Source organism: Hoplias malabaricus, chromosome Y (genome assembly GCF_029633855.1).
Source record: "Hoplias malabaricus isolate fHopMal1 chromosome Y, fHopMal1.hap1, whole genome shotgun sequence".
Lineage (NCBI taxonomy): Eukaryota > Metazoa > Chordata > Actinopteri > Characiformes > Erythrinidae > Hoplias > Hoplias malabaricus.
This window is the reverse complement of record NC_089820.1, coordinates 44,859,917-44,883,878: the sequence shown is the minus strand read 5'-3', so window position 1 is coordinate 44,883,878 and position 23,962 is coordinate 44,859,917. Positions and strand designations below refer to the sequence as shown.

At 38.7% G+C, this 23,962-nt stretch overlaps 1 protein-coding gene and 1 long non-coding RNA gene across 17 annotated transcripts in view; one reads left to right on the top strand and one right to left on the bottom strand.

Annotated features, from left to right (window-relative positions):
• Nucleotides 1-1,659: 1,659 nt before the first annotated feature.
• Nucleotides 1,660-23,962, bottom strand: part of LOC136677787 (voltage-dependent P/Q-type calcium channel subunit alpha-1A-like) — a 73,580-nt gene continuing 51,277 nt past the window's right edge. For 8 of the 16 annotated variants that reach the window (XM_066655418.1, XM_066655419.1, XM_066655431.1 and 5 more), the window contains 10 exons: nucleotides 23,578-23,683; nucleotides 22,782-22,889; nucleotides 20,130-20,233; nucleotides 17,025-17,131; nucleotides 14,864-15,002; nucleotides 13,009-13,128; nucleotides 11,106-11,141; nucleotides 8,801-9,011; nucleotides 7,519-7,760; nucleotides 1,660-6,804 (listed from right to left, as the gene is read on the bottom strand). In XM_066655418.1, the coding sequence (XP_066511515.1) occupies nucleotides 6,196-6,804; nucleotides 7,519-7,760; nucleotides 8,801-9,011; nucleotides 11,106-11,141; nucleotides 13,009-13,128; nucleotides 14,864-15,002; nucleotides 17,025-17,131; nucleotides 20,130-20,233; nucleotides 22,782-22,889; nucleotides 23,578-23,683 (1,782 nt within the window). In that variant the 3' untranslated portion in view covers nucleotides 1,660-6,195. The remainder of the gene's footprint in view (nucleotides 6,805-7,518; nucleotides 7,761-8,800; nucleotides 9,012-11,105; nucleotides 11,142-13,008; nucleotides 13,129-14,863; nucleotides 15,003-17,024; nucleotides 17,132-20,129; nucleotides 20,234-22,781; nucleotides 22,890-23,577; nucleotides 23,684-23,962) is intronic. The other 8 variants (XM_066655420.1, XM_066655422.1, XM_066655424.1 and 5 more) reach the window with 7 other exon arrangements.
• Nucleotides 8,976-10,714, top strand: LOC136677789 (uncharacterized). Its single transcript, XR_010796432.1, has 3 exons — nucleotides 8,976-9,091; nucleotides 9,206-9,283; nucleotides 9,567-10,714. It is a non-coding gene; the product is annotated as an uncharacterized lncRNA (long non-coding RNA).

Below are 23,962 nucleotides of genomic sequence, written 5' to 3'. Positions count from 1 at the left end.
TGATATCAGATATGCTTTCTACATATGGTAAAGCTTTACTAGATTTATACCCAAAGCTTTAATACTTCAGCTAGCTTTTTGCTGGCAAATTCATATTGTAACTAATTTTAAGCAGTATTATGTACCTTTCCTGAACCAGTGCCTTATTTCGCATTTTTTCCTTATATAATAATATCATAAGATTACACACACACACACAAACACACACACAAACAATATATATACATTCATATATAACTGATATAACTCATTTAAAGCAGCATGTTAGTTAACTGCCAGGGATTAAATAGGAAGTAAAAGTAAAGAAATGCAGAGAAAGTGAGCATAAGAGTGAGAAGAGAGAGAGAGAGTGAGAAGAAAGTGAGAGAGAGAAAGAGAGAGACAGAGAGAGAAAGAGTGTGATGGAAATGAAGCAAAGAATGAAGACAAGCCCAGTGAGTGATATTTAAGTGATTATTTACTGAAGGAGATGGTAAACATAAACAATGAGCAATTCCACTTTCAGTTCAGAGAGAGAGGGAGAATGAGAGTAAACAGAAAAAGACAGAAGCAGAGAGAGGGCAGAGAAAAATAATACAGAGGGAGAGAAAAACAACAAAGAGAGTATAGGTGAGAGTAAAACAACACAGTGTAGATATAATGAGACAGATAAAGTATTTAAATGTCTGCCAATGTGTTTATATATATATATATATATATATAAACACATTCTTTACAGTTGGAATGTCTGTAAATCTACAGTAGGTTGGCAAATGACAATGCGAGGAGACAGAATGACAGTGCTCTATGTACAGTAAAAGTGAAGCAGAGTGGAAAGAGAAAGATGATCGAAAAACACATCATAAGGCACTGAAAACATCCAGCGTTCACATCAGCCCCAGAGGAAGTTAAGTTGAAGTGTTATTGCAATTAATAAACGTAAATGTAGCCAAGAAAAACCCAAACATACACCAACAATTATGTAAACTGTAAAAAAACTTCCAGAATCTACCAGCATAGTTGCTAATTTGATTCCTCATTTCACCTTAAATGGTTCTAAATGTACATTCTGACACCTGGTGTATAAGTGCATTGACTACAATTAAACAGATTGTATGAATGGAGTAAAATTACATTAGTTTATAATATACTCAATTACAAGTATTAACATTCAGAATTACTCAAAAGTACACTCCCCCACCCACACACTGTTACAGCACTCACCCCATCCTCCTAGGTCTTTACTTTAAATAAGTGTAGGTGTTTGCTATGAGGGACTGTGAATAATGAATGTTGCTGAGCAGGAGTCATAATCTCAACAGAGTTTAAAACTTTAGTGCTAGGATATCAGGGTTGCAGGTAAGATTTTGCAAAATAATTCTATATTGTACTATCACGTTATATACTGATGCCTGACTAACTGAAATTAACAGGTTAAATTAATTGTAAATATACATATATAATTTGTTTTTGTAGTTTGTGTCACATTATCTCAAAATATAATTTATAAAGATAGACATTTATTAGATATTTCTTTTAAACCAGCTTTACATGGTGAAACACAAATAGAGTTTAATTAAATTTATTAAATTTTTTCAGAAATTTCCATTGTTGGAAAAAGCAATTCAATAAATAGTCAATAAATTATTCCAACATTTAGAAAGATGATTAAATCTTTTAAATCTGATTGCTTATAATAATGATGTGTACAGCTAATCAAGGAGAAAAATGCTAGCACAAGTATTTATTAATATTGGCTGACTCTCTATCAAACTAAATTATACAAATATTATTTTCTATTTCTCTAACACTAAGAGCATCATGTGTTTTTTTTTATTTGTTATCTAAATTATTATGGGGTGTGGCAAGGCAGATTTTGCTGTTACACACCACATGACATGGCAGACTTGGACATGGACACTCCTAAATTCATATGCTTTGACAGTAAAACATAACGGCATATAATGATGGAATGTGATGCCCTGTAATGGACTGTAATGGAGTGCAATGAATTGTGATGGATTCTTATGTGGTTGAATCCCTCTGGGACCCGATGGCATCATAGTTTTTGTGTTTGTATTTTTTTTTTGGTGTTGTTCACTGCCATAGTTTTGCCTCTTGCTCATACATACAGCCGAAAAAACTCCCAAAAATCCTCCCTCCCCAATGTGTTAGCATGCACACACTTACACACACAAACACACACACACTGCAGTGCTGATCTGTACAGAGGGAGGCCACATACGTGGCAGAGCTACATTACAGGAGACTAGATTTGGCAGCACTCGTAAAAATCAGACAGTAGAAGGAGAGCCCTTATTTGTGTTGAACACAATAACAAACAAAAATAATTACATTAAATAACGCTGTGGAAATGGAGTGTATATGTGACCTAAAACTCATGCTGCTGTAATCTTTAACTCCAGACCCCTTTTGGAATCCTGATCCGTGAAAAATTATGCTATACTAATGCTGCTGGCAATGAACGAAAGCTAAGAGACACCAGTTAACGATGGATTATTTAAAAAAATAATAAATACTGGCTGTCCACTTTCATTTATCATGGGCAAAGCTGGTGAGCATTAGCATCACATTCCTTTAGTGACTTTAAAACGTCCTGAAGCCTAACACATTACAGAACCAGTCGAGAAAAACAGAAAAAAGGATTCTGTAAACAGCACTAAAACCACAATCAACAAAAGTATGTCCAAGCACTGGGACCTAAGCCTGACCTGTGTCTGGAGCTGAAACAGAGCTTTTTCAGATTTGCCTCCTATTCAGTGTCAGTGTTTATTCTTTTTATTTTCCCCAGTGGAAAGCGCAGGACCAAGAGGAGTGTAAAATGGTACAGCATTTAAATGCATGCAAGAGCTGGACATCCAGCAAAAACCTTCTAGAGACCTGAGAAACAGAAAATCTCTCCCTAGCTCACAAAACTTGCAAAACTGTATCGATGCTAGTACAGACACATAATACAGCCATTGTCCTTTTCCTATTCCTCCAGAACTGTGATCTGTTTCACTGCATTACTGTGCCTCCCAGTCGTTAAGGCGTTTTGTGATTGATTCCATCACAGAGTGTGTGTGTGTGTGTGTGAGAGAGAGAGAGAGAGAGAGAGAGAGAGAGAGAGAGAGAAACAGAGGGAGAGATGTAAAGAGACATATGGAGATGTAGAATGTGGCACAGAAGGCACTGTGGCTCTGTAGGTTCATCTAAACATTATCGCCTTCATCTTCACCATCATCATTAAACCAGTCTTGGTGGGTCTCACTGGAGACTTACTGAACACAAATTCTCCACCAGTGTTTTCTCTTTCATACCACCGTACATCTCCAAACAATACAAGGATTAAATTTACATACACATCAATCCTGTTGTGGCTTGTTTAATAGATGTGTACTGATGTGTAAAGAAAATAATACAAATTGGGATAAATACCTAATGACAAGAGCATTAAACCATGTTTTCATTAATAATATTTTCTTCATTATTTTGGTAATTTCTGCATGTACTCTTTGAATATGCATGATGGCACAAAGAAAGAACACGAATGGAGTCTTAGTTGTAGTATAAACCAAGCATAATACCAGCATTAGGCTAATGTCTCACTGTAGACTGAATATTCATCAGCTTAAATTAAATCAGCTGGGAGGACATATGTGGATTAAGGGAAAACGATGGTGGGCCTGTTTAGGCTGTTCAGGGCTGTCCTAGGATACATGATACAATAATACTTCATGCTTCTTGATCTGAGAATCTGAATGCTATCTGCATAGGTACATACTCATAGTGTAAAAAGATATTTTTCATTTGTACCATACACTAAACCGAGAGAAACTTAACACTTCTTACTTTGGGGGAAAACAATTTGTTTTTAAAAGGTATATATCATTAGCTACATGCGGAACTAATTTAAACCTGAGGGTGATAGACAATAAGAACTGTGGGAGAATTCATACTGGCAGTGATGAGTATGGGGTTTGGTGAAGTATGGTCAGAAAATGTTGTATCCTGAGTAGGGTTTGAGTTTAGGATCAGATTTGGGTTTGAATTTGGATTTCACATTGGGGTTAAAGTTGGGGATTTGGACTTTATATTGAGTTTGAATTTGGATTTTGGTTAAAGTCTGGTTTCAGAGAGACAGACAGGTAGGCAGGGCAGACCATCCGACTTCCAGTACTTTCTAACAGATCACATAAATCCAGAAAATCCTCCTCTAAATCACAATCACACATTGTACCAAAATAAAGACCGTTAGCTGCTCCCCAGAGAGACATCAACACAAAAAGCGCTCTTGATCAAGGGAATAAACTGATCCCACTGTGGAGCCTAACACTGCACAGCAGCACCACCGTGTGGACAAAAGGTAAACATGACAATATTCTCTCAAAATAGTCATCTGCACCTACAGTTTACATTTGGCTGGCTGGAAAAAAAGAACCGGGGATTAAAACTGACCCATAGGATTATAAAACTTATCCAAATCACACTATTAAATTCTCTTCTTAAACTGCAGACAAAGAAAGGCGGATGAACCCTGAATGACGACCTTCGGCGTCAGTTTGGTTTCAGGTTACAACTGTTTTGAAAAACTTTTTTTTCTGACACAAAAACTGACCTCTCAAGAACTCCTGGGGTAGAAAATATCTGAGGGCAAAAAAATCACCTGGCCACTACTGTCCTGGAGTGCACTTAGTACCTAATGAAGAGCTCAGTCCTCGAGAAGCTCGGGCTACATCCCAAATCAATGCTCCCTGCTGATTAGTGCCCTTCTGTTCACTGAGGTCATAAAGATGTACCGTAAGCCAGAGGTGGAAAGTGGCACCCTTCTTTTTTTATACATAAACAAGTGTGCAACCAAATGAGAAACAACATGGCAGCTTAAACTCTGAAAAACAAGACAACAAAGTCACTTGACAACCTCTACCAACACCACCATCATGATCATCGTTTCATTCATCATCAATTGTGTTAAACATATTTTTCATTATTGTATAAGACTATTATCAATAGTGGTAATAAATTAAGTCTTTGTAAACTAGAAATTCTCTCCTGTAGTTTCTCTCACTGCCGTAGCCACTGCTTATCCGGAGAAGATGAGTGTCTGCTCCTTAAACATTTTTCTCTTGTATAGTGCAATCAAAAAATGGTGATCATCATCGTGGCACAAACCCAACATCTATCTGTGTAGGCCACCAGTGCAAGAGCAACTTAGAGAGAAGGAGAGAACTTCTTAGAACAATTGCAAAATAAAGAGACCTATCTTCCCATCCCCCTCTTTGTTCCACAGTTAAGTGTTTGTCAGGTAATTCTTTTTTTTTTTTAATCAATCATGCAAGATTTCCTTCAGATTTGAGTCCAAAATATGAAAGAAAGCAGAGCAAATGCAACAAAATAACCAAGCTTCAAATGTTCAAGAAGAAGAATAATAAGAAGAACTAATTAAGTGAAGACATACTGAAGTAGAATTAGTCTTTCATCCCATTTCCACCCATATCTCTGTCCTTTTTTTGTTTTGACAAATTGTGGGTAGGGCTTCTGGTGCATCACATCCTCTTCAGTGCCCCACCCTTTCTCCAGACTCTAGTTAACCCCGCCCCCAGGCGATGAGGCTAACTCCTTAAGTTTGAGTAAACATAGATGATAAAACTCATCAGTATGAGCCTGGGCTAGTTTTGCAGTAGGTGGTGCTAGCTCTACTTTATGAGAGCACTTGTTTGTTTGTTTTTTCTTTTTTTTTTTTAGCTATTTTTTCACTTTCAGGTCTTTTCAAGAGGCATAGCTTTTATGTTGAAAAAAAAAAAAAATAATAATGTTGTTCCCTGCTTGGGAAAGGAACAAACATATTATTGTCCGTTGTGGTGTTGGCTTAGTCTTGTTGTTGTAGTTTTGTTCTGGCTCTTGGAGTCCACTGAAATGTCCAACACACGTCTCCATGGAGACAGCCACCGACAAACACCCCCGGGCTAGCCCCTCCCCACTGAAGCTTCTGGATAATGTTTTAGAAAGCAAGGGAGAGTGTGCGAGAAGGAGAGAACAGGAGAGGTAGCATGGCATCTCACATTAGTAATGTGAGAGTGTCATTCTTATTTTAAGAGTATCTCAGACCACTGGCCCCTCCTTCTTCTCTCTCCTTCAAAATCTGCATGTCAATGTCTTTACTTTTTTTAATTGCAGGACAATTTTGTGCCCTCTTGAGGCCACTGCATGCTAGCGCTAGCACCAGTCATCCTCGTCCGTCTCGCTGTAGGGTTCATGGAGGCCTTTCCTTGGCCCTCGAGAGTGCGCAGGGCGGTGGGCTTGTCCTCGATGGTGTGGTGATGGAGGGGATGGCGAACGGTAGCCATTAGGGACACGGCGTGGGTGTGAAAACCCACTGTGGCGGGCAGTTCTTGGTGAACGGGAATGTGGGTGAGGGTTGCCCTGAGCTAAGCTCTGCTCATAAGCAGGCGGCTCATGGTGACGTTCATATTCATAGTCTCGTTCGTAAAAAGGGGGCTCACCTTCCAGACTGTCCACCGGGGGGCACCAACGGGGGTTTCTGGGTGAGCGGGGTGAGGCCTGGCGGGACTGAGGGCAAGAGGGTGGGCGAGAAGGTGGATGGGAAGGCGGGCGGTGGTGGTAGTGACCCTCGTGTCCTGGCGAAGGTGAACGGAGGCGACCCTGACCAGGTGAGTGTGTGTACGGAGGTTTCCGTACTGCAGGTGAGTAGGTGACCTTGGGGCGAGGGGTGGACGGCGTCTGCGGAAGCTGCCGGCGCCCTCTGCGGGGCGTACTTGTGCCCGACGTTGACGGGACAGGGCTCCCGCTCACTGAACTACTGCCCTAAACCAAAATGGAAAGAAAAAAACACAACAAAAAAATAAAAGAGCAAGCACAAAATCAACATGGAAGGCAAACAATAGAAGCACGATAGAAGAGGATGCAGCAGGAAGAGCCACAGTAAAGAAAGAGAGTGTGTGAGTGTGTGTGTGTGAGAGAGAGAGAGAGAGAGAGAGAGAGAGAGAGAGAGAGAGAGAGACAGCGAGTCAGTAAATAATACAAAAGCAAGCAAGCAAGCAAAGTGGCAAGCACAGTGAAGCCACAAGTCACACAAACAACATCAGCCAGAAATAAAGAAAAAAGTAATAACAGAATAACACAGGGAAGAGAGACTGGGTTCAGTGAGGAGGAACAGGGTGGGTGTTAATATCATGCATTACATCAGGATTAACTGTTATTCTAACAGAGATTTTGTGTTGAAAGAACAAAATAATTTCTTTTTAGTTACTGAGGTTAAGGTTAGGGTTAGGGTTAGGTTTAGGGTTAGGCTTAGGAAATGCTTTTTACATACACAGGTATTTACATGTTGTCAGATCAAAACCATACATTATGTGAATCAAGAGATCTACAGAAACGATCACAGAAGTTATTGGTGCATTATCCCTTTTTACAAGTTATCCTTCCCTTGCAAAGCTGTCATATTATGAGAACCAAGGTTTTGTTCTGAGAACAATGATCCTTTCAAGGAACCAAAATAACTGTATGCGTGTGTCCCACCTGTCTGTGTCCACGGCCATCTCTGCCCTCACTGGGGGAACGGGACCAGTGGCGTTCTGCTCTGCTGTGAGAGTGATGGTGGTATTCTCTCTCTTGGCCGTAATGCTCTTTATCCACAGAACTGTGGTGATGGTGGTGATGATGATGATGCCGCCGGTCCTTGGCCCTGCCTCTCTCTCTCTCCCTCTCTTTGGGTGGAAGATCACCTGACTGCGTTGTGGTACTGAGATCTGTGCCCAGACCTGATGAGTTTAAAACAGATTCAATGAGAATCAGACATTGCTCAAGTTCAGAGTCCTGCACAGCTTGGTTATGCCCATACTGCAAGTATGATGTGACACAAATAGGATGTTTTTAAGAGTTCATTCTTATTTTAATCTTTTAATTTTAATTTTAATTCAATTAATCTGTCATAAGTGACTGACAAACTGAAACAGAGAGACAGACTATTGACAAGGGGCCTTTCTCAGATTAGACATGTAAAAAAGGTATTAAATTCTGACCAATCTAAATGCAGAGGCCTCAAGTTGGATTCCTCCACAATGCCAGTGAATGGAGGTAAATGGATTTTAAATGTGCTGGAGAAGATCATAAATTGGTGCAAGACCCTGGTTTTAAGGACAAATTCTTGTGATCGGTTTAAGATACACCCATCACTACTATCTCTGTGAAAAACCACATTGACCAGTAAAAAATATATAGTGCACGTGAGTGTCGTTAAAATGTTTAGATAACACAAACTATCAACGAAAAACTCATTTATAAGTTTAACTATAGAATTCAAGGGACTTCTTGATCCTCAAGGCACTTCTCCCTGAAGGTGCTATGAAAATGTGTAGGAATAAACAGTCAAAACAATCCTTTCTTTAATTTTACAGTAAAAGCTCATGTTCAGTCTTCACAGAAAAGTATTGTATAAAAGTATAATATATATATATATATATATATATAAAAAGAGATGTAAAGCAGTGGAGTTAGTAAATCAGTAGGTTGCTGTGAGTTTAGCTATAGCTATCTATAGATTCAAGACGGCTAAATCAGTGTTGCTGATAGGAACTGGGATTCCGTTTCTAATATTAGTCACAGCTGACACTTACTGTCACTGGTAATTTCAAAATAAAAGCTTATAAAACCTGTATATTTATTTACTGTAAATGTAGCTGTTTTTTTTAAAGAGTTAAGAGTTATTAAGAGTTCAAGATGTTCTCATCTGTTGAACCACCATCAACAGTCCATACTAGCATGCAGTAAAAGAGAAAAAAGTTTTGAAATATAACCTGACCTGTATCCGCATCTGTGTATCGGGTGAGTGATCTCTCGGAGGTTCTATGACTTCGCTCTCTGTCTCTCTCTCTCCTCCGTCTCCCATGCCTTTGTGCTTCTTCAGACACCACCCGCTCCAGAGAGTAGTCATCCAATCGCACACCTCGTCCTGAGCGCCCATGCACCAATGAGGATGTAGAACGCCGCATTGGACTCATGTCTGTGATTGTCTGCAGAAAGCAAGAAAGATAGAGCGACAGACAGATAGGAAGGACAAGAAGAATGAAGACAAGGAGGAAGAGACAAGAAGGTTAAATAAACATGTTTTGGTTGCTGGGGAATTAGTCTGACTGAAGTCATGTTGGCAAATGCTGTGTGTTGGAGATTCTGGGTCATACCCATGCCTGTCTGTTCACACCCACAGACTTACACATCTCATCTGACATGCATTCAGGATCAGAAATAAGAGGACAGAGAAGGAGATAGAAGGAGAGATCAACAGGTAAAAAAGACAAAAAGAGAAAGTGACAGAAGCGCAAGGGTAGGAATTGAGAAAGACAGATCAGAGAGAATGTGCACAGCATGCTTTGCTGCCTAACATGCATTTCAATAGAACTATAAACTTAATTGCATTTTGTAAATACAAACACATTTTTAATTTGTGCAAGACACTCAAAAATGGGACATGGGCATAATAATAAGGTTTATAGATTATTTAAGTTACACTATTTCCAACTGGAGTAAGGGAAGCTAACACTCACGCTAGTTGCTTCTTTGGTCAACAGAAGGAGCTGATCCTTATTTCCTGTGAATGGTGACTAGCAGCCTGCTAATTAGCTGCTGCCAATGTTGACTGAGGGAGTCCCTCCAGATGGCGGCCTGCTCACTGGCAGACTACGTACTTTGCTATCTGTTTCGTACTTTCTGTATTGGGGTGGTTTTGTTTATTTATTTTTTTGTATTTTTATTTTTTTTGTTCTATCTTTGCTAGTGTTTTGGGTTCTTGTGTTGTTATTGTTATTAGTTTCTTTGTACATTTGTCAGTTGCATAAAGTTTCAAGATAAATTCCAGTTCTTGATTTATTACATTCTATAAGAAATTTCCCAACCTTTCCAAAACAGGGGTGATGCAATTAGGGCAGGGAATAGAGGACAGATCTGAGCAAATGCATGGAGGAACTCATGTTATAAATACTGCAGTAATCTACAAACAGCATCATCAAAAAAGTCAGTCAATCAAATACCTAGCATTAAATCACACATAGACATACAAACTAGTGCATAAGTCTGAACATCTGTTGCTTGATGCCATGCAGTATATCAGCATGCTACTGTTTGTCGTCACTGATTTAGCTCATGCTACAACATACATAAAAATCACTCACTCATTCACTCACTCACTCATTCACTCACGTCTGGGTCTGTAGTAGAATTTCATGAACACAGTAGTGTAGGCTGACCCAGTCCAACAATACAAAATGCACTTTTTAATTTTTTTTTTTCTTCTCCAAGCTGTTGAATGTTGCTTGTTATAACTTCACGGACCACACTGAAATTGTCATATGTGTCAGCTGAAAAATGTAATTAAAGCTGAACATACAAAATATTAAGTTTTCCTGACTTAGGACAATAATTCACATTTTTATTTTGCCATGAGATTACAGATGACATTTAACTTGATGACTAAGAGAAGGTACTTCTGTCACTTATGTTACATACAAAAAAAATATTTTAACTTCTTCATTTGGCCACTTCTCCACTGAGTATCTAAATAACTAATAACTAAAGGGTTGTGTGTGAATACTATCTGGAGTTAAGTATCCCAGGACAAATTGATGTGGTCATTTACCTGCTGGGGCACTAGAACCATTTCAGCAAGAATGTTCATAATACATTACAGCAAAGTTTGACTCCAGAGGCATTTTGCAACAAAAGGTAGTTTCATTAATGTTTTCTGTACACTGTGGGGCACTAGGTCACCCTACTAATTAATAGATAGATGGACAGACATACAGACAGACAAAGAGATGAAGAGATAGATAGATAGATAGATAGATAGATAGATAGATAGATAGATAGATAGATAGATAGAATGTTGACATTAAAAGGCACTTGGAGGTATAATGGAAAAGGATCAACAATATGTAATGAGACAAAGACAGACTCCTGGAACAGACAAAAAGAACAAGAGGAAGATGAAGGGGCAGAAGGGAGACAAAAGAGAAAGACAGAAAGAGGGAGAGACAGGAAAGAGAGAGAAAGAGAGAGTGAGTGAGAGAGAGAGAGAGAGAGAGAGAGAGAGACACGGCAGACAGGGTACATACACTGAGGTTATTTCCTCGCGGTCTGCTTCTGCGACGCTGGAGAACATGAAGCGCAAAGACACCAAGCAAGGAGAGAGAGATAGAGAGAGCAAGAGAGAGAGAGAGAGAGAGAGAGAGAGCAAGAGAGAGAAAGAGAGGGAAGAGATTGAGAGAGATTATTATACGTGGGTGAATAAAGTGTGTCATGGGAAGAAAGGGGTGGATAATGAAAAGGGGGAAATATTGTGGGAAACAATAGATTCTGTTTCCAAATCATGTCAGAGGGAATGATACATCAGATGGAGAGAGAAAATGACACGATTTGAACAGAGAGAGAGAGCGTGTGGTGTGATGGAGGTGGTCTGCACTTACCAGTGTACAGCGAACACTCTGCAGAACAGAGCAGTGTTAGACACAGCAACAAAAATAGACACCTTGCTAAAGGTATACACAAATATACACATGTAAACACACACAAAAACACAATATTCCTCAAATCAAGGAGGATGGAAGGATGTCAGTAGACATATATGAGTGGTAAGTTAACTGACCACTGCTGATACTAAAATGGATAATTTAAGAGCTAGCCTTTTACACAACTGTCACAATGCACTGTGCAAACTGATTTGAAACTAACTGCACATTGGCACATTGTCGCAATATCACCTATCCTTCCCAAAACCCACAGAAATTGTGCTGCAGCCTCTATACTTCATCTAAATATGAGATGAATATCAGAACAATCTGGGCAATTTACAGGAATTAACAGGAATTACAAGAGGTGGCACTGTACAGAAGAATTTCACCCTTTGAAAATTTGTGCTGAATTTCATCCCTTTACACTTTGGTGATGTGTCACCCAATGAACAAACCACATGTGAAACATGGCGTTTCATATCCTTTAAAAGGTGCAGAAAAGACTCCAAAGGAGACAGCCCAGAAGCAACAGAATATATGCACATAATCCACCAAAATGAAAAAATACTGGAAGAATACAAACAAAAAAGGTTATGTTGCTTGTGGGTTATCTCTGTTGCCATTCACAACTATTTACCCTCCATCTGCAGAACAGACAGGACAAACCAAGGCTATGTTCAGAGTGAACTAGTGAGATGGCGGTGATAGGAATGCTAAGGAATGCTAACACACACACACACACACACACACACACACACACACACACACACACACTCACAGCATGGATATAAATATGTCTACTCCAGGCACTTAAAGTACATGCTAGCATTTGCTTAAAATTTAGCATGGTAGCATACATAACAAATAAGCACGTATTGGCCTTTAAGAGCCTCAATGGTAATTGGCTGGTAGAATCTATAACTGGATGATGGAGAACACTACTAAATCAGTTTAGGCCCTGGACAAGCACCAGTCCAGCACAGTTTGATAATTTTCTTGTGTAAAACCCCTGATCTTCAGTTAAACCAGAATTACTAAAAGTTTATTAAAAAAAGGCACTTTTGGTAATTTACCGAAATAGTCTTAGGATAAAGGTTCCAAGGATAGAGGATAAAGATTCCAAACAAAATTACCCTTGCTAAAATAATGTTAGCTTTCTAGGTATCTTTTCCTCAAATACTAATTATAAGCTTATACTATGCAAACTATGCGAAGTTTGAAATCTGCTTTATTGTCTAAAACTGAGAAAGCATACAAAATTACAGGATTATTAAACTGGTTTTATTACATCAACATCTAATGGTTAAGAGGCAAGTTTTGAATCTGTGTGAGAAAACCTCCAAACTTTGCCAGACTCAGAGAGGATCTCCAGGACCTGAGCTGTGTTACCTGGAAACTAAATAAAGGAATACAGAGAAAAGATGGAGCTGGGGATGGCTGTATGCATAGATGGAGGAATGAGAGGAGGGTGGGAGAGAATCGTTGATGGTAGGATGAAGGTGCTCACTTGGTTGTCTGCTGAGAGGCGGGGCATGGAAATGGTCCTCCCATGCCCTTCCATTGGGTGAAAAGTCTCAGTGTCCGAGTAACCGCCCCCAACAGGCCCCATCTCCCTCATTTCTACTGTCTGTAAAACAGAAGGACAGTGTGGGGGCCAAGCCTCAAACTCCTGCTTAAAACGATAATCTCCTGATATAAACTAAACTACTAAACTAACCAAATATCTATTTTCCCCTCAAAGTATGACTAATATAGAACTAATGAAAAAAGCAGAACACACAGGACATACCTTGCATCTCTTAAGCAGCACATTTTAACAGTTGCAAAACCACATTTAGGGCACAGCAGTGTCATGTTTGTTTAACTGAGCTTGATAATCTTGAATTATTGCTCAAGACTTGGAATAGAATTAAAATGAATTCTTTACTCTTCCAGGTGAGAATAAAACACAGTTCACATCACTAATAAGAGCAGCAGAATAGAACCAGGATATTCAATTCTGAACAATCTAGCTAAGCCATCCGCAGATATGACTTGCAAAGTATGCATCCTCACTCTGCAGTGTTTTCCCATTCCTCATGTTGTGTGAGCAATGCTAGCTAAAAACTCTGCAGTGTTTTCCCATTCCTCATGTTGTGTGAGCAATGCTAGCTACAAACTGGGGTGGGTGTGGAGGACAGCATTGAGTGCTAGAGCTCCCTCAGGGAGAGATGGTAGCGTGTTAGCATTGGCGGAGTTCAACAGTAGAACAGCGGGAAAGGAAGCAGCCAGGCCATGTGGAGGACCAAAACAGGGGTCAACGAGACCGAGGGCGAGCAACAGTGAGGCAAGAGAACCATCAACGACCAACAGGAGAAAGACAGAAAGCATGAGAATTAGAAAGTGAGACAGAGAGAGAGTGAGACACAGAAAAAAAGGGAAGATATGGAGGGATGGGGATGGTAAACAGCTAGTGATGCACTGAAATTTCATTACCTTCATTATAATTTATCATTAACTTCATTATAATTTATCTTTTTTGCAAGGGTTAATCACTTAAAAAATTATTTTGATGGTAAAAAATGTCAGTTTCCATTGTTCTCCTTCATTGCTTAAAATTTTCTGTTGACTGCATGTGGGCAGGTGCTATGGGTAAGGTCAGGTCTCATAAGTGTCAAAAAATAGCAAGTGGAGTGTGCAAAGATTTATTGGTGCAAAAAAAGAGAATACAACTGGACTGAGATTCTGAAGTATACATTAAAACCTAAGACCTTAATTAGCTATGTAAGCGAACTAGCTAGTACTGCAGCTAATGTTAGCAACTACCCTAAAGTTTTCGGATCCTAAATAAATGCCTTGGCTAACAGTGTCATTACGGAGATGAATGGATTTGTTAAAAAAACAAAAAAAAAAAAAAACAACACATCAATTTAATATATTAAACTAATTATGTGACAGCAAAGTAAGGCACTAAGCTAGCTGAAAATATAGCTATGTAGTATTTAATAAAAGCAGTAAACAATGTCTAAATTAAAGTTTGAAACTTTTTTATTATGTTTCACTATGACTTTATAACTAAATGTCATTTTAGTCCAGAGTTTTGATTTCAGTGCATTGCTAGAAAAGACAACTGCAACAGACACAGCAACAATGGCTGTGATTGGCAAAACACAAAACCTCTGAAACACAACTGTGCCTATCAGAGGTGCCAATAAATGGAAATGAAACAGAGGTAGACAGCTACTGTTTCTGCTGTAGAATAAGTGCAGAACTGAACAGCACTCCTTTGACCAGAGTTAGGATCTATGGTCCAGATCGCCATAACTATCTCACTCATTCCCTATGAGAAGAGTGTTTAGGTGTTTACCTGAGAGAAGTGTTACCTGTGGGTTGTGGCGGTTGTCATGGGGATCATCGTAGGCTCTGTCAGAGTTCCAGTTGTCAGGGACAGACTTGTGAAATATCTCCTGAGCTCTTGGTGTGACCCATGACTGAGTATCCATTAAACCAGAGTCCACTGGCCTGAACCAAACACACATGTCAGATACATACACAAAATTACTTACAAAATGTAAATGCACAAAACTTATGCACAAACTTAATCAGAAATATAAGAAAATCTCTTTAAGAAAATCAATAAGATACAGCTGATATAAAAACCTACAAGCCAAAGAAATGAAGAACATTTAAAACAAAAAACACAAAGCACTGGAGAGAGATACATAAAAGCGCTGTTTTATTTAGCATTAACATGTTAGAAAAATATCTGGATAAACTTATAAACTTATAACTCCCTAATATGTGCATAAGTGTTTACACTTAGCTGGTGGCAAATAAGAATATGATTCTATCAGCAAAAATGCAGGTAGTTGCAAGTTGTAAATAGCCTTAGAGAGAAGCTGTGTCCCAAAGTCATGGATCATTCGTATGTAACTGAGGCAGGAAAGATTTATTAGCTGTCCAAGTCTTTCCAATCACAACACTGAACAAATATTTATGTGAGATGCAAAGAGGTTAAACCAATCAAACCAAAACATGAAGAAACAAGTGTACTGGATAAATGTGGTCCATGCAGTATTTGATCCATACAGTATTTTGACATAGACATTTAATTAATACTTCTAGAGAACTGTGTAAACTTCTGGATAAAGGGGTATAATATGTTCCCTTTAAGTTCTCACGATGACTCCAGTAGAAACATCATGGCTTTCTGATATAAGCAACATTAATAACACTGAAAGATTTCAGGTGTTCGATTTAATGTAAGGATATTAGGTGTTGGGAAGTTTAGAAATATAGTTGCTGACTGAAGTCTGTCAGGATTGAGGGTCCTTGGAGTAATGAAAAGTTTGTAAATGAATGAAGGTTTGGAGGAACTGTGAGGGACTAAAGATCTGGTACAATTTAGGGTGACGAAGATTGAAAGGATTTAGAGTGGTGGAATTAGGACTTTTGCAGGTCTTTGAAGAGATGGAATGATTTTTGACAGTTGAGTTCTGCATTTTCTCAGAAACTAAAGCAGAATTAAAGCATTTAAAAAAAACCCAGAGTCTTGTAGGACCAAGTGACAGTCTCATAAGATTACAGAACATTCAACACCTGTAAGACCTTGGCTGCACTACTGGATGTGAAAGGCATGGTAGGTCTGAAGGCATTGTAGGATTGAAGATGTGAAAGGACAAAGAGTGATTAAAGAGGAGATTATTTGAAGGTGACTAAAAGTCTGGAAGTATCCACCTCTTGAATCCTTTATCAGAAATGAAAGCATTTCTCAAACATATCCAAAGGTTCATACAACATGGGACAACATTCAGTGATGTCAGTGGTCATTTTGGCAACATCCTTGGCCTTTGACAATGACTAATGCAGGTCTTAGGTTTAGTTGTGCATGCTCCCTCCATCTCGATTGTTTGGTGTCACGTGGTTAGGACAGCAATATTAAATCAGTCTTTTCTTTGTCTTTATGTTCTGATGCAAATCTCATTTCCAGAAAAGAGACTTGTAAAACAAAAATCTGTGAGCTGTTAATTCTCTTGAAGCTTTAATTGACTAAGAAAAGATATCAATTTTTAGCACATGGTGGACATTGCCTGCAACCACACACACTCTGTCTACAAAGCCTTGTTGTACTACAGAATGAGGCCTGGCACTGTATTGTTGAAATAACCAGGAAAAGAAGTTTTATAAATGGCAGCATATGTCTCTCTAAATACCCAATCAGTGAAAACATCTCACATATGCAAGTCACCCATGCATTGGCCATTGATACATCCCCCATACCACAAGAGATGTTGGCATTTTTGCTTCCATAGTCTTTGATGAATATTCCCAGAATGCTCCAGTTTGAATGCTCTAGATTTTTCAGAGTCTGTGCAAAATCTTTAAGCACATGATTAACATAAGAGAGGAAGATCTTAGTGAGAGGAATTAAGAAAGTGTGATAGACATAGAGAAAGATAGAGTGAGAGGGTGAGTGAGAGAGTAAGAGTGAGAAAAAAGAGAGAGTGAGAGTGTATGAGAGATATATTAAATTCTTTTACTCACAGGCTGTTAACAGTGTCCTGCTGAAGATTGGTCAAACCATTGACCCCCTGACTCCCATCCTGATTCGGGGATGGTTCCATGCGCTGAAACATTAATGGCGTTCGGTTCTGTGTGAGATACAACATGGCCGGCAGCCGGGGTCACACACACACTCATGGGAACACGGGGTCACACATACACACACAAGCCACCATGCAATACACTGGTGGGGCTCCAGACAGAATGCAGAAGTCAGTCGGAGGGCACTGTGGAAAGAGGAGTCCCTTGTGCCCTCGCCCAACCTGAGTGGATCTGAGCCTCGTCCATCCAGTCCATCGCTAATGAAGGGCTAAAACCACTTCCGCTGCCAAAACAGACTGAGCCTCAGAGTATTAGTAACCAGATCAGAAAACTACAAATTTTTCTTGGGCATAGTTTTATTATAGACACTTCTTATTTTTCGGGTAGGTAGAGGGTCCATACGTAAGGTCAATGGCTTTTGTTTGTTGATTGACATATACAGAGGTAATTTTCCTGGACTCCATGACCTCCAGTAACGCCCCATGTTGCTGGGAAATAACCCAAACAACAAAAAGTGTTAATGAATTTCAAATCATAATAAAAAAATCTCCTTCTCGACTTCTAAACCAAAATGTACTATATAATATCAGTTTATCTATCTATCTATCTATCTATCTATCTATCTATCTATCTCCATAACTTTTAAAGGATTAAGTGGTTGTGTATATTTTAACTGATCAGCTTGCCAATTAATGATCTGGTCAGTGTCTGAGACTCAGAAACTCTAAGGCAGCTAGAGGTTAAACTGATAACCTCACCTCAACATCCAACAAACTAAGAATGAACACACAGTTGCGGAGAGAAAATTCCATGTTATAAAAGTTCACTGAACAATATATCAACTGATCTTTTGATTATTAAAGACAGAAATGCAGAAAAGGGGAGGAGTAGAACAAGCAAATGACACAAAGACGGGAGAAAACAGAGAATAAAATATGGGAATATGGGAAGCAACACATTATCTACAAAAAACAGACATTAATATAACGGCTTAATAAAAGAAGAAAGAAAATGACAGAGTGAGGAAGAAAGAGACAGTTATTGGGACTGAGAGACAGGTAGACATCACTGAGACAGAATAATACTGTGTCCCATTACTATACACCAAAATATAATTAAAGAGGACGTATTATAATAGAGATAGTCATTTAGGGATAGGGAACCTTTCAACTCACAAACATGCTTAATACAGAATGCATGTGATAAAACAGACGTTCTGGCTATTGTTTTGAATTGATTTGGATTGTATCGCTCCTTCATCTGAGTGTTTTTAATCACAGTATAATTTGGACAAGGGATTCTGTGAAAGACAAAAGACAAGCAAAATGTCTCGCTGTGCTGTTCACTCCTGTACAGCGTACAGTGGTTTATTGTCACTTAAAGGAAGAAGTGTTCAAATCAGTCCTTTTAAAAATGGCTGTTTATACAGGGTGAGAATGGAGCTATGTGTTTGATCCAAAGAATGACACAGATACTTCATTAAGACCCCAAGGACCTCTGTTAATTTGTGGAAGAATATATGTCCCTTTTAACGTATACACTGAACTGCAAAATTGCGGGCTAACAAATGACCTCATCAATCTAGTCACAATATCTAATATTTCTCATCATGAGAGATTTTTAAGAATATTGTAAGATTGTTTACCACATTTCTATTTGATCTAATATATTTGGTCTAGCAAATTTGAGGAATTTTAATCTTTAATGTAAAAGATTGCTGTACAGACCATACAATAAAAAAGAAGTATTGATGATTCTGCACAATTTCTATGTTTTGTGAATTTGACAAAAGCAGAATCTTTTGAGCCTGATTTTTACACTTTAAGCTGAGACATTGAGCTTTTGATTGATTGAGAAATTATGTCTAAATACTTGTTTCCATTAACTCCTTTTTAACATTAAGGATATTTTTCTTTCTCCTGTAAAGTTACTTATTCATTCATTGTTACTAACTGCCTGTCCAATTCAGGGTCAAATTCGGTCCAGCGCCTACCTGGAATCACTGAGTCAGAAACACACACTGGATGGGGTGCATCTTAGTGTAAGTTTACTGTATTTTTTATAATTATATAAATAAACCATTATGAATTATGTTTATAATTGGGACACAGTCTAACAATAAAACAGTGAAGCAGGTGTAGCACAGTGATGTTGAGCGGCTTGTGTGAAGCTTCAGGAACAAGAACAGGAATCAATCTGATTCAAACACCATCAAGGACCAAGGAAAGACACAAAAAACTCACAAAAACACAATCTAACACACAAAGTAAGTAGTGTCCATGCTTCTCCAGTGGAATATGAAATGAGTACAAAAAGTTTATGGTTCTATAGTTTTAAAGAAGACTGATAAATTTGTCTTCCTTTTTAAATTCATGACATAACACTCCTCCTGTTAGAAGCTATGGACACTTTTTTGGAGAAAACATGAACTCTCACACTGTCAAACGGCCATGTTGTATCATAAATCATAACATTCACATCCACTTATTCTTGAAAACTAATATCTTTACCTTAATGCATGCTTATAAATATCTAGACTAAATTCTCTTTAGGGCTGTTTCAAAGACGCATATTAAACTGAATTGAAGATTTAGTGATCCCCTCAGTGTCTCAGAAAGGAAAATCCTTTTCAAAAGTGGCCCTAATTAATTGTTAATTGTATGAGCAAGTCACTCACTTAAGTTAGGAAATAAAAATCACTCAGAATGTTGATTAAGCCATCATATATTCTCAGTTGATGTGTTAGCACTGGCTCGTTAATTGATGGTCATCTGAAACAGCCTCTACTATTAAGTAACCAAAGATAATGCTAATGCTTGCAAAAAGAGAAAGTGAAGAGACAGAATCATGAGGCATTTCAGGCAATGTGCGATTAGTGGTGTAGGATGTTTTACAATAAATGTTGCAATCAGATTTCTAGACATTTCATCACGTTGTCTTCTTAATGCTAAGCTGTCTAGCTAAGAGGAGAATGAACATGCTTTATCAGAGCTAGTGTTAGAATTCAGAAAAAAGTATAAAATTGTTTTGTGTTTAAACTGGTACCTGCTCCTCCCGTAGTGCCTGTAGTTTTTTGGCCTTGCTCTGGCGGTAGTACTCCATGATCATCATGGCAGCATAGATTTTCCCAACTGTCAGGTCTGTGGCTGCTGAGAGGACGCAAAAGTTACCCTGCACAATTAGACCCAGCTGGAATGGACCCTGAGCCAAGAGGGGATGGGAGTGGGAGACAAAACAAAAGAACACGCACAAACACAATACCAACACAACAAGAGCATACAGAGCTAGCCTCTAACACCAGCATTAGACCTGATCTATTAAAATTAAATATGCCCATTATACTATATTGCAATATCAGTGTATTTTTTAGCTTAATACTGATGGATAGAACTGGAAAATACACATTTTTAATTAGGAAGAGACAATATGAAATTACAAAGTTACACCCATCAAATGAGAATATCTGAAGGATATTCAGGTAAAAGACAATTAACATTTAATTTAACCTCTGCTCTAAATTTATAGGAGCAAAGCATGCTAATACCATTTGTTATCCTAGTAATACTATCACCTTGGTTATAGTGATTCAGCTACATGATTTTGTAAATGGTCAATTTATTCACAAGTTCTTTTTTCTTGGATGACAACATATAAATGCAGTATCAGAAACTAGCTCACAGACACAACACAGACAAATTGGACACTTAGACATTGTTTAGTTGCCACACAAAACAACATAAAACAGCACGTTAGACACGGAACATGTAAAGTACATTAAAGAGCCATTTGTCTTTTCACAGGCAGACCGAATAGTAACAACCTCCAAAACTAACTGTAATTCATGTCCCTTGGAGGAGATGAGAGTCATCACCAAAACACTCGGTTTAATCATTTTCCTATAACCCTATTATTTTGAGCATTTTAACTGAGAAAATAACACAGAATGCTTAAACATATGCAGCAGATGAGTGCTAAATTGCTAAATCATGTGATGACAGTTAATGTATCTCCAGAGTATTTTAAAATGAACTCTATTCAAATTCATTCATTCATTAATTCATACATTATCTGTAACCGCTTATCCAGTTCAGGGTCGCGGTTATTCAAATTCAACAAAGAAAATATCATGCATTGTCAGATGCTATACATTCTCTAAATAGTTGACAACCATTGACAAGTAATTAATTACTAATTGACTATAAATGTTTTAAAATTACATTATTGTGCTAACAATTCAAGTATCATTTTGTTGTAATTGGTAAGGATACTTGAACACAGGTGCCCTGAAATGTGCAATTTTCTGCCTTTCACACACTGGAGTGAAAAGACATCTATAGAGGATTTTTCTATAGTGAGTCACCCCCTGATAACAGGCAAGAGGAAAGGAGGAAAAAGAGGAGAAAATGCAGAGAGTGAGGTGCATGCATTTGAAAGTGAGGATAAAGGCAGCTGGGAAAGGACACATGCACAGATTTTTTAAATGATTTATGATTTGCAAGACTGCCAACGTTAAAGAATTTGTTGGAGGGAGATTTGGAGTGATGCACAACTGAGACAGTTCACAGGCAACATGCTGGCATTTGTATTTTGGAGACAGTGCGTCTCAGCAATCTGCAACTTTATGTGGCCTGCCAGTTGGCTGAGTTCCTGTGGTTCCTAAACATATCCACTTTTATATAATACCACTCACAGTTGATCATGAGATAGTTTAGCGGGAAGAAATTTCACAACTGACTGGTTGCAACAATGGTATTCTGTTACAGTACCACGCTCCAATTCAATGAGTTTTTTTTTAAATGAGTTTCATTGAGTTTTCCAATTCAGTTCCACAGTTAATACTACTGTATTTATATATTTTTAATAAATGAGACGTTCTGGAAGGTCAGAGAAGAATCACTGAAAAGTGAATGATGTTTCTGGGGGTAGTGGACAATCAGAACAAATTTAAGGGACAGCTGGAGGATGTGGAAAATTAATCTAGAAATTGAGAAAAGATTAGCAGGATGTTAAAGGAGGCTTCTTGTAGTTAAAAAAACAGTCTCTGAAAGGATTATTAGATTGCAGGGAAAGAACAGAAGCTGAAGCAGGAGATTAGAGATTGAGCAAAAGTTACAGAAATTAAAACATTGTGAAAGATGAGGGAAGGCAAGCATGAATTTGTGTTAAGATTAGGTTGAGGAAAGTTAATGTTGGAGTACAAGGAAGGTTAGCTGAGCATACAGGGGAGAATGTTTTTTTGGTCTGGGGTGGTTATTTGGGTTGAATGTGCTAGCTGGTGGTAGATGGAAGGCTAGAGGAAAACTAATGTAATGTTAGCTGGAAATTGTAGATGGATTAGCTAGGACTTAAGAGAAGGTCAGCTAAGGACTTAGAGAAAGTTGGCTGCAAGTTTAGATAAGATACTGGAGTGTCAGGGAAGAACATATGAGGTTAACTGGATTGAGCCAAAGCTAGATACATAGTCATGCAAGGTTAGCTAGAAGGTTATGTTGAGGTTGAAAAATGTCTCTCTAGAGGCTGACAGAAGTTTATCTAAAGAATGATAGTCTGCTAGCTGGATGGCAATTAGAGAAAAGCTGGAGGCTGGGGGGGGGGGTTGCCTGATCAGAGGGTGCTGAGCAGTGAGTGAGTAAGCTCCTCTGATGACTTGGTGATCTGATTAGCTGTTTCGGTCGGTACAAACCCCTCTAAACTTACCCTTGTGAGGAGTGACCAGCAGGTCCAAGTTTTTCTGAGACAGATTTGGCCAAATTGCCATCATCTCTTTCCTCAGCTCTGCATCCATCTGGTGCTTGTCTGCTCCTCCTGAAAGTATGTGGTGTTTAAGTATACACATAGAAATATTGAACAGAATTGTCGTGAAGGCAGAGCCTTCATGGTGTATGATTTCCTAACCAAATAATATCACTGAGTCTAGTTCAGGGATCATCCAGTTTAGGGTCACTGTGGGTTCGGATCCCACCCAGAATCATTGGACGCAAGGCAGGAAAACACCCTGGACAGGGCACCAGTCCATCACAGGGCAATACACAGTTATATCTATGGATGCTATTAAGTAGCCAATCCAGCCACCAGAGTGTGTTTTTGGACTGTCAGAGGGAAAATGCAGACAAAGGGAGGACACACCAAACTCCTCAAAGTCACCCAAGGCAGGGCTCGAACCCACAACCAAAGGAACTTGGAACTGTGCGACAGTGACACTAACCTCATTTAAACACCTACATAAATATTTACCAGTAAAAGAGCTCTACCTTAAGTTAGAATTTTTCATAATGCCATGCACTGTGGGAAGATTAAGGACGCAATGATAAAGGTGTGTATTTATCAAGACATCTGGTTTGGTGACTATTCCAAATAGTAAAGTGCTGATATTTTCAATTTATTATCTGCATTTAAAAGGTCTCATTGTGAGGGCAGAGTTTCATTTCCTTAATCTACAGAGGAAATTAAACAGAAATATACAGAACCTGTATTATAGGCTAATGTTCCATACCCTTTGCAATTTTGATGTCAAGTGCCGTGCGGATTAAGGCCATCAGGGTGGAGTTGAAATGCACTGTGTTGTCGTCGGCAACAGGCAAATCCATACGCAGCAGTCTCTGTGGAGAGCCAATCAGGATTGAGAGTATGTGGGCGTTTCATTCAAACCTCCAATCAGCTGTTTTGTCGGGCAGGTATAAGGAGGGGGGAGCTCAGTATATAGTGGCTAAAATATGATGCCAGACATATCTTGGTTATGGTAGATGCATCAGTGAAGCATCTTCTGACATTTTCACTTACTCTATTTTCACCACTAATTGCACATATTTAATTCTGGTACTGTATTTCTTACCTATACTTCTGTTTGGTAATCTAAAGTACAGGTTAACTGTTAAAAA